Source organism: Pollachius pollachius (genome assembly GCF_949987615.1).
Source record: "Pollachius pollachius genome assembly, chromosome: 6".
NCBI classification, from domain to species: domain Eukaryota; kingdom Metazoa; phylum Chordata; class Actinopteri; order Gadiformes; family Gadidae; genus Pollachius; species Pollachius pollachius.
The window spans coordinates 1,949,315-1,959,314 of NC_136939.1; the positions used below are offsets into that span (position 1 = coordinate 1,949,315).

Consider the following 10,000-nt stretch of genomic DNA (forward strand, 5'->3'; position numbering starts at 1 on the left):
AGGATATCTATAAAATATCAGACAAACATGACCGCATGGGCCTGACATAACGTGATAGTCGTGATAGTAATACAAGACCCGGCAACGCAACATGATAGTCTAACACAACACAAGGCAAGTCGACATCATAATCTAACACATAACAACACAACGCAACGCAACATGATAGTCTAACACATCACTACCCAAAATAACACAACATGATAGCATAACACGTCACATGATCTCTGATCTGACACAAAATAACAAGATGCAACACAACGTGATGGTCTAACACATGATATCACAACACATGGCGACACAATGCAACATATTATAGTATAACACTAAACAACAAGATGCAACACAAAACAACACAAAACAACAAATGATAGCATAAAACAACACTTCAACGCAACACATTATAGTATAACACTTAACAAGGCAACATGAAACCGCAGGCTAACGGATGTTAAGCCATGAGCTGTAAATCTCTTCACTACGAAAGGATTGTTCGGTTCGTTCCGACGTAACATGGCCGTGCGTTTAGAAACGTGTTCATTAGAACGTATACAGAGCCGCTGAGCGATGATATGTCAGGGACTAAAATACAACTATTTCCCTTTTCATTACTCATCGTATCAGATGGCTAATCAGATGATAATTAATAGATTAATGGAACCAGAAAGACAGAAGGAGAGAGAAAAAAACCTGCATAGATTCAGGCTTGAGTCTCCGTTTGCCTAATTGATCTGAGGAGGGATGCATGCAGAGTATTATGTGTGTGTGTGTGTGTGTGTGTGTCTGTGTGTGTGCATGTGTGTATGTGTGTGTGTGTGTGCGTTGGGAGGAATGAAAGCTGTGTTGTGTGTTTGTAGCCACCACAGAGTCCTGGATTAACCTTATATTTAAATTGTTTAACGATTAATGGGAGGAACAAAATCTTTGGTGAATAATATAAACATTACAAGAATGTGTGTGAGGGTTTGTCGGTGTATGTTAATGCATGTCTGTCTGTGTGTGTGTGTGTGTGTATGTGTGTTTGAGGGTATCTCTGTGTATGTAAATGCATGTCTGTGTGTGTGTGTGTGTGTCTGTGTGTCTGTGTGTCTGTGTGTGTGATAAGTGTCTTGCTGTCACAGAGTGCCAGGGCAGATTGATTTCAGAGGAGCTCTACTGTGCGCAGCTCTACGCTGGCTTACTGCTTAATCTGGTCAGAGAGCTGGAAGCTCTGCCATGCACTCCACACACACACACACGCAGACACACACACACACACACGCACACACACACACACACACACACACACACGCAGACACACACACACACGCAGACACACACCCACACACACACACACACACGCAGACACACACACACAGACACACACACCCACACACACACACACACACACACACACACGCAGACACACACACCCACACACACGCACACATGCACACACACAAACACACACACACACACACACACACTCACACAACCTCATATATAGGCACACCAGAAAACACAGGTGTACACATACCGGCACACACACACACACACACACACACACACACACACACACACAGGAAACCCCTCATTAGCGACTCTAACCGCGGAAACACTTCCTGTCCTTCAGGGGATCTGCTAGTGTGTGTTATTCTGTGTGCGTGTGTGTGCTTGTTTATTTTCTGCCAGTGTGTGTTCTTTTGTGTTTCTGTTTGTTTGTTTTTGTTCCGGATGTGTTCTCCTAGTGTGTGTGAGATTGAGTGTACGTGATTGTGTTTCTGTATGTGTGTGTGTGTATGTGTGTGTGCGTTTGTGTGTCAGATTGCTTCTACTGCGCTCCTCATGTATAACACAGATACTGATTTATCCTGTGATCTCTCTCGGTCTCCCGAGAGAGCGAGAGAGAGAGAGAGAGAGAGCCATAGAGAGAGAGACATATAGAGATAGCCATCGAGATAGAGAGAGAGAGAGAGAGAGAGACAGAGAGGGACATAGAGAGAGAGAGAGACATGCGAGAGAGAGAGACGGAGAGGGAGAGAAACATATAGAGATAGCCATCGAGATAGAGACAGAGAGAGAGAGAGAGACATGAGAGAGAGAGAGACGGAGAGGGAGAGAGACATATAGAGATAGCCATCGAGATAGAGACAGAGAGAGAGAGAGAGAGACAGAGAGGGACATAGAGAGAGAGACTAAGAGAGAGAGAGAGACATGAGAGAGAGAGAGACGGAGAGAGAGAGAGAGAGAGAGAGAGAGAGACATTTAGCGACATGGAGCGAGACCCCTCCTGATATTGCCTTACACTTGGACGTCCAGCATGATCCTCTTGTCCTCTTCGACGTGGACCCCCCAGATGCAGTCCTGCCCCTTGTCGTAGACCTCGGGCCAGTTGGGGGACAGCACCACCCCGGCCGAGTCCGTCATCTCCCCGCTGCACACGGCTGCACACAAAACAAACGCACCCGTCGTTTAACCCCACAAAAACGAACCGCACGCAACTGTTTAGCCCCACGAAACAAACGCACCTTTCGCTTAGCCCCGCTCCACAAAAGAAACAAGCGCACCCGTGGTTTAGCTCTGCCCCACGGAACAGACACACCCAATGTTTCACTCCGCCCCACAAAACAAGAAGCACCCGTCGTTAAGCCCCGACCCTCCCCCCCCCCCCCCCTCAAAACAAACACACCCGCCGATTAGCTTTGCCCCACGAAACAAGCGCCCCCTCCGCCCCGCGCAGGCCCTCAGCCCGCCCTGTGTCCCTCTCTCTCCCGGCCGAGGTGAGGCTCTGTGAGGTGGGATCGGCCTCCCGGAGCGACCCTGATTAGGAAGCTGTGCTTAGTACAGCAGACCTCCAGTTTACAGACGATGACAACGGGACAAGGACAATACACACTCGCAGATCGATAACCGTCTTAAAAGCGCAAGGAAAAAAATGACCCAGGCGCCGACTCAAATTGTCGGTTGGAAATAAAAGCGTTTTTCTGTTCTTTCCTGGGGATGGGGCCGAGAGGAAAGGGCAGTAAACAGCAGAGAGTAAAAAGCTATCCCCTTCACTCCGTCCTGGCACCGGGAACTCCTGTTTCAGCACTAATTAATTAGAACACGATGAGATGCAATAAAACAAGTTTGGGGGCTGTTATCCCCACGGTTAGGGTTCGCGCCACCGTCGTGTTCCTTTATTTTTAGCTAGTGTGCGTCTTTGAGCTTGTGCGTTATACCGAGCGGTGTAGTGGGTGACGTGACGAAATCGCTTTGATTACCATGTTTGAGATCGTAGAAGACAAAGTTTGAATCAAAGAAACGACCACTACACTTAGGGTTCCCTGTCCCTTTAAAAGAGGTGGTTCTGGGGTCATGGCCTGTGACGGCCAATCAGACGAGTGTTCAGCTAAGACTCAGCCGGGGCCAAGTTATTGTAACTTATGTTTGTACTTATGTATGCACTTATTGTATGTTGTACGTCCTTGCACATAAAAATATTACTTAGCATTGTGTAACGTCTTGTCCTAGCTATCTTTGTTGCATATGGGGAATGGGTTAACCTAGTTATTGTTAGTGCTCGGCACTTGGTTCTATGAACATCCTTACTGTACCCACAGAGATGTTGTCTCTTTCTTCTGACAAATGTATTTATTGTAAGTCGCTTTGAATAAAAGCTTCTGCTAAAAGCCCTAAATGTAAATGCAACTCACGTGCAACAAACGTGTGTCAGCAGGTAGGCCTGCACACAGCTACGTCTGACGCCCACTGGTTGTCCGTAAACGCCAAGGCTACATGACTCACTGACCCTCATACAGAAAGTCTGTCTCAGCGCTTCTGCGCGATTGGATTTGGGCTGCATTAAAGTGCACAGCGAAGGTCTTCATAGAGCACACCAAGCACAGCCACCGCGTCTCCTTGAAAGCTTCCCTTTGCCTCGACCTCGTCCCCCGGCGATTTGGTGCTCTCCGTGTGTCTCCCTCGACGTGAGCTCAGGTTTAGAAACCGGCTTTTGCTCAGACAGAGAGAAACGAAGTCTCGCTCCCCTCGTAAGCGTGTGGTCAGCGAGGTCAGCGCTGCATAGTGAGCGAGTGGAGCTGCAGACACGAGGTGAGAGTGATGGATGGAGTGCCCTGGTCTATATGTTGGGTGCATCCAGTGCTCAGAGACGGGGAGTTGGCAGAGCACAGCCTCCTCTTCCAGGCTGGAGACAGACTATCCTCCGGCTCGGATCATAACGGCGGCTGCTTGAAAACATTTTCACCTTGCTTGTTAGCAAAAAAAAAATACGAAATATGAATAAAAGATGTGTGATATTCATCATTCATTGTTGCTGATCAATAATGCTAACATCGCGAATAGATAAAGTATGCCTTCATGCATATGAAGCAGAACTCTATTATATCCTAAGCCAGGTCCTCCTGAATGTTTTGGCAGACACATCTGAATGTACAAAACTTTCTCTGCAGAATTGATTGGAGATGGAAACTTCTAGACCCAATAAGTTGGGTTAATAACGTTGTGAGATCCATAGCACACAGCCGTGGCAGGACACAGGCCAAATGAGAAGTTTCGTACAAGAGGCGAGCGCATAAATATAAAAAATATAAAATATAATCACGCACACCAAGCTACCTCCATCGTCTGTGTTAAAACACGACAACTCTGCTTCTGTTTGGCGCCTGTGAACATTAACATGTACTTTTAGGGAATATAGCAGACGCTTTTGTCCAAAAAGACTTACAATAAGTACATTTGTCAGAAGAAAGAGAAACATATAACATATCTCTGTCGGTACAGTAAGGATGTTCATAGAACCAAGTGCCAAACACTAACTATCACTAGGTAAACCCATTCCCCGTGTACAACAGAGACAGCTAGGATAAGATGCTACACAATGCTAAGTACTATTCCTAAGTGCCAGGACGTACAACATACAATAAGTGCGTAAGAGGGGTGAGGGGTGTTACATATTTTAAACACATAAAGCTACCCACACATAGCCACTAGGAAGTAGGACCCGACATTTTAAGCTGCAATAACTATTCCAGCCACAGATGGCAGCACCTTTAGACAGGTGAGGAGGGCGGAGCCAATACGTCACATAGGCCACGCCTACTCAGTATTAAAGCAGGGCCTGGAGCCAACGAGATCAGAAACATCCGGCAGTCCATACTAGGGAGTTAGGTACAGAGGCCTGCTGTTTGTCGCTCACACGCGGGTCCATACAATTCCCCTCCTTTTGCTTCATAGTTACCATACTTTAACAAATAAAGTGAGTTAAAAGCGATCCGGATTAGACTACTTTCTTCAAGAACGCAACAGGGGGGGGTATGTAGTCTGAGTCTCGGTGAAAACTGAAAACAAGAAAGCAACCGGACGTCGCGCCGGGCGAGCTTTGGGTCTCAGCGGGGGGGTCTCGGAGCGGGGGGGGGGGGGTCTCACCTCGGCAGGCGGGCTCGGTGTCGTTCCACTGGGGGTTCTGCGCGTCCACGCACTCGATGACCACGGAGCCCTGCTCCAGGGTGTAGCCCGGGTTACAGGAGAACTCCACCACCGCCCCCAGGCCGTAGCCCGGGTCGCTGCTGCTGAAGTTACCGTACTTCACGAAGGGCTCGTAGCACGTGCCCTTAGCGAACGCTAGGAGGGGGAGGGAGGAGGAGAGAGGAAGGGGGGAGGGAGGGAGGGAGGGAGGAGAGTGAGAGGGAGGGAGAGGAGGGAGGGGGAGGGAGAAGGAGAGGAGGGAGGAGGTAGGAGAGGAAGGAGGGAGAGGAGGGAGGAGGGAGGGAGGGGGAGGAGGGAGGAGGAGGGAGAGAGGGAAGGGAGGGAGGGAGGAGAGAAGGTTTGAGGTAGGGGAGAGAGAGAAAGAGAGAGAGAGGGTGAGAGACAAGAAGGAGAGAGGTATTTATAATTAGAGCAGCAAAAGATGGAGGGAGGAAACCATGGGATGATGAGAGAGAACATGTTCTAGGAGAGATGTTCCCCTAACTTCCCCTACCTTCTCCTTACCTTCAGAGCCTTTTCAAAACAACGAGATATCAAAGGGGCTGTAGATCAGATTTAAGTGCAATTTGGAACAAATGCCTGAGCCATCCGTCAGCTGTTGGTAAGAGAGAGTCTGAGTGAGAACGTCTGTCTCCAGTCGCCTGTGCCCGCCTCTCTGTGAGACAGTTTAGAGAGAGGAACGCTCCGGGTCATTCCTCAACAATCAGCCCATCTGTTCCCTGATTGGTTGGGGAAAGCCATCTCGCCTGTCAATCAAAGGGTGCCTGAACGCAAGACTCCTCAACGGAGGAGAAATGTCAAGAGGGAGGGGGGTGTTATTTTATACATCTTGCTTTCCTCAGCTCTCTCCTCAGCTCTCTCCTCAGCTCTCTCCTCCCCTCCTTCTAACTCCCTCTCTGAGTGTACCTGCAGCAGCTCTGAGCGGGGTCTAGCCGGTGTCTGAGTGCTCCCTACCTTCGTATCTGATGGCCGCCCCAGTGGAGGTGAGCGTGCCGTCGGTGGTGAACTCCACGAAGAGGTGTCTCCCCGTGCTCAGGATGCCTTCGTTGGGGAGGTACTCCACCTCGTAGGAGTCGTACACCGGCGGGGAGTCGATGTTGTTCCCGTTCTTTATCAGCAGCCTGAAACCATAGCAACGCAACGTCCTGAAACACTAGCAACGCAACCTCCTGAAACAATAGAAACACAACCGTCTGAAACCGTAGCAACGCAGCCTCCTGAAACCATAGCAACACAACCGCCTGAAACCATAGCAACACAACCTCCTGAAACCAAAGCAACGCAGCCTCCTGAAACCAAAGCAACACAACCTCCACAAACCATAGCAACAAAACCATCAGAAACCATTGCAACACAACCCCCTGAAACCATAGAACACAACCAGCGGAAACCGTAGCAACACAACCATCAGAAACCATAGAAACACAACCTACAGAAAGGATAGCAACACAATTCCAAAAACCATAGCAACAGAGCTGCCTGAAATACATCACAGCTTTGGTCTTGTGGAGGGCAGGACTTGAAGAAGTGCGTACCAGCGTGAGACCCGGTGGCTTTGTTAGAATGTTAAAATGTTAAAAGGCCATTTGTGACCGCAAGCATGCAGAGCTCGGGAGCCTCTGAAGTTCCTTCAATTCAATATAACACCACGCACACACTCAGAGACACGCACACACACACTCACAGACACACACACACACACACACACACACGCGTCTACACCCCCCCCCCCCCCCCCCCCCCCCCCCCCCACACACCCACCGGTCGTCGTCCTCGGCCAGGGCCACCTTCTCAAAGTGCACGTGGAGCCGCTGGCCGTCGGGGGCCTCCAGCACCCAGTGACACGTCAGGTTGTTGCTGTAGTTGCCAGGGAAACCAGGAGACACGATGCGGCCGTGGGTCGCGTTCTTCATCATCCCCCCGCAAGACACTGGGGGGGGGGGGGGAGACAAGAAGGTGGGAGGGAAGTCTTTATTATTATTAATAGCAGAGAGAGGGAGAGAAGAAAATATGGGGAAATAAAGCATACTAAAAAAGCTGGGCTGGACTGAGTGTGTGTGTGTGTATGTGTGTGTGTATATGTGTGTGTGTGTGTGTGTGTGTGTGTGTGTGCATGTGTGTGCGTGCGTGTATGGCAGAGCACGACAAGGAGTTTTTTCCACACATTTCTGGTTGTTTGTGTCTCACTTCAAATACAAACCTGTGATGAAAGCAGACGTATGAAATACATGTACGTGGACAAAGTTCAAAGATCTCATAAACGTACGTGCTTTCATCTCGTTTAACCTCATTACAACAGGTTACTCTCCGGAGATTAAACATCTTCTTCCCAAGAGAGAACTGACCCATATCATCATTTTGAAAAGAGATGATCATTTATAACTATCTTATGGTTCATTTAGCGGAGGCTTTTATCCAAAGTGACAAGTGACGAACATTCAGAGACATGTCCTTAAGGAGCAGGTAGGAGTTAAGGTGCATCTTGGGTGACTGCAGGTAGACTGTGGACATTGGGGACCCAACACAGACCCTTTCGGCCTGGCCTCTACACCCTCAGCGTTTAATGGACATCATTATTGATCCTTTATATGTCCCCTTAATAGTGTCAAAGCATTATTAATCATATCCTTAACAGTGCCATATCATTATTGATCCTACATAAATACCCTTAATAGTTTCATATCATTATTAATCCTACCCTGAATAGTGTCATATCATTATTAATCTTACCCTAATAGTGTCATATCCTTATTAATCCTACCCTTAATTTTTTCATATCATCATTGATGCTACATAAATCCCCTTAATAGTGTCATATCAAAATTAGTCCTATCCTTAAACGTGTCATGACATTATCAATCCCAGAAACTGGTAATTGGGGTTTCACAGCAGAAGTACAAGACAGTATTTCATGTTAGTAGTTATTCATAAAACCCTCCACATAAACATAAACACCCTATTACTTTGCTGTGACACCCAAATTGCCGGTTTTTACGATGACTGAAGCTCACCTTACCTCATCTTATCTTATCCCCTCATCCTTTAACAAGATGGAGGAGGGCTGTTTTGTTAAGCGCTATCAAAATGCCCGCTTCACCCCCTGTTTGTGTACACGGGTGTTGGCAGCAGCAGCTAACGCGCGGAATATAAACGAAGGTGAGTTATTCATTGGAGGGAGAGCGAGAGCAGCCCTCCTCTGAATCAAAGGCGGCCCCAGACAGCCAGGTACTTCACCCCACATGAAACACTTCCCAATTAGCTTTCATGTACAAAGGGACCAATCAAGTCACTTCCTGTCAGCTTTAATTGAATTCTGTGCGGTTGTGTTTTTTGGCGTGCGGGGCCCCTCCAGCTCAGGGGCCACAGTGTGTTTCCTCTCCCCGGCGGGCTAACTTTCATTATCTCAAATTGAAATTCAGCCGCTAACCAGTGTTTCAGGAATGCTAATGCGTGTCTGGCAGGGCTGGTGAGGGCTGTCACACCGCTGTGCTGGTGGCTGGCGGGTTGTGGTTGGACTACCAACGCCCAGAGGTCCTTGGGTTCGATCCCCGCTGGCGTTCTTGAGTGAGCTGATGCCCTTTGCCCCCCTAGCTTTCCCTAAAAGACCCCCATCTGAACCCACGTCACGAACTCAGGCGAAGAATTAAGCCGAGTCATGACGCAAATTGAGTTCTCTTTGGGTGAAAGATGTCCGCTGTATCGTGCCGGTTTTAAATTGAAGGTTTACATTGGAAGGTTTACAGGTGAAGGTTTACATTGGAAGGTTTACAGGTGAAGGTTTACATTGATAGGTTTACAGGTGAAGGTTTACAGTGGAAGGTTTACAGCTGAAGGTTTACAGTGGAAGGTTTACACTTGAAGGTTTACAGCTGAAGGTTTACAGTTGAATGAAGGTTTACAGTGAAGGTTTACAGCCGAAGGTTTACAGTGGAAGGTTTACACTTGAAGGTTTACAGCTGAAGGTTTACAGTTGAATGAAGGTTTACAGTGAAGGTTTACCGCTGAATGTTTTAAGTGTAAGCTTTACAGCTGAAGATACGTGTCATTTAGGACCAGTATGGCTTTGTTTGGTTCATCTCGCACCAAGATCATTAAAGACTAGAGATTAAATAGTACTATAAGAGTAGACTAAAGAGCAGAGTAACAGTAGACTTAAGGGTACAGTGACGGTAGATGGTAAATAGCAGCAGACTAAAGTGTTTCCTGTCTCTTACCGACGCAGGTGGGCTCCTTGCCGCTCCAGTAGGGCGTGGTGGCGTTGCGGCAGGTCAGGACCTCCGGCCCCTGCAGCCGGTAGCCGCCGGAGCAGACAAAGAAGGCCTCGCCGCCCGCCTGCAGCCGGGACACCGACACGTCGCCCCCCGCTGGCCGCCGGGGGAACGCACAGCTCAGCACGAAGGCTGGGAAGGGGAGAGAGAGGGGGAGAGGGGGAGTGAGAGGAGAGGGGGCCGAGGGGAGGAAGAGGGAAGGGAGGAGAAGTGGAGGAGACGGTGAGGGGGAGGGGAGGGGAAGAGAGGAGAGGGGAGAGAAGGGG

The 10,000-nt window shown here is 48.7% G+C and overlaps 1 protein-coding gene across 1 annotated transcript in view; it reads right to left on the reverse strand.

Moving 5' to 3' along the window:
- LOC307076650 (seizure protein 6-like) overlaps positions 1 to 10,000 on the reverse strand; it is a gene marked incomplete at its 3' end in the record, with an annotated part of 31,258 nt that overhangs the window by 12,145 nt on the left and 9,113 nt on the right. The window contains exons 2-6 of the mRNA XM_079737727.1: positions 9,681 to 9,866; positions 7,228 to 7,396; positions 6,421 to 6,587; positions 5,407 to 5,601; positions 2,285 to 2,423 (exon numbers count right to left, since the gene is read on the reverse strand). Coding sequence (XP_079593853.1) covers positions 2,285 to 2,423; positions 5,407 to 5,601; positions 6,421 to 6,587; positions 7,228 to 7,396; positions 9,681 to 9,866 — 856 coding nt within the window. The remainder of the gene's footprint in view (positions 1 to 2,284; positions 2,424 to 5,406; positions 5,602 to 6,420; positions 6,588 to 7,227; positions 7,397 to 9,680; positions 9,867 to 10,000) is intronic.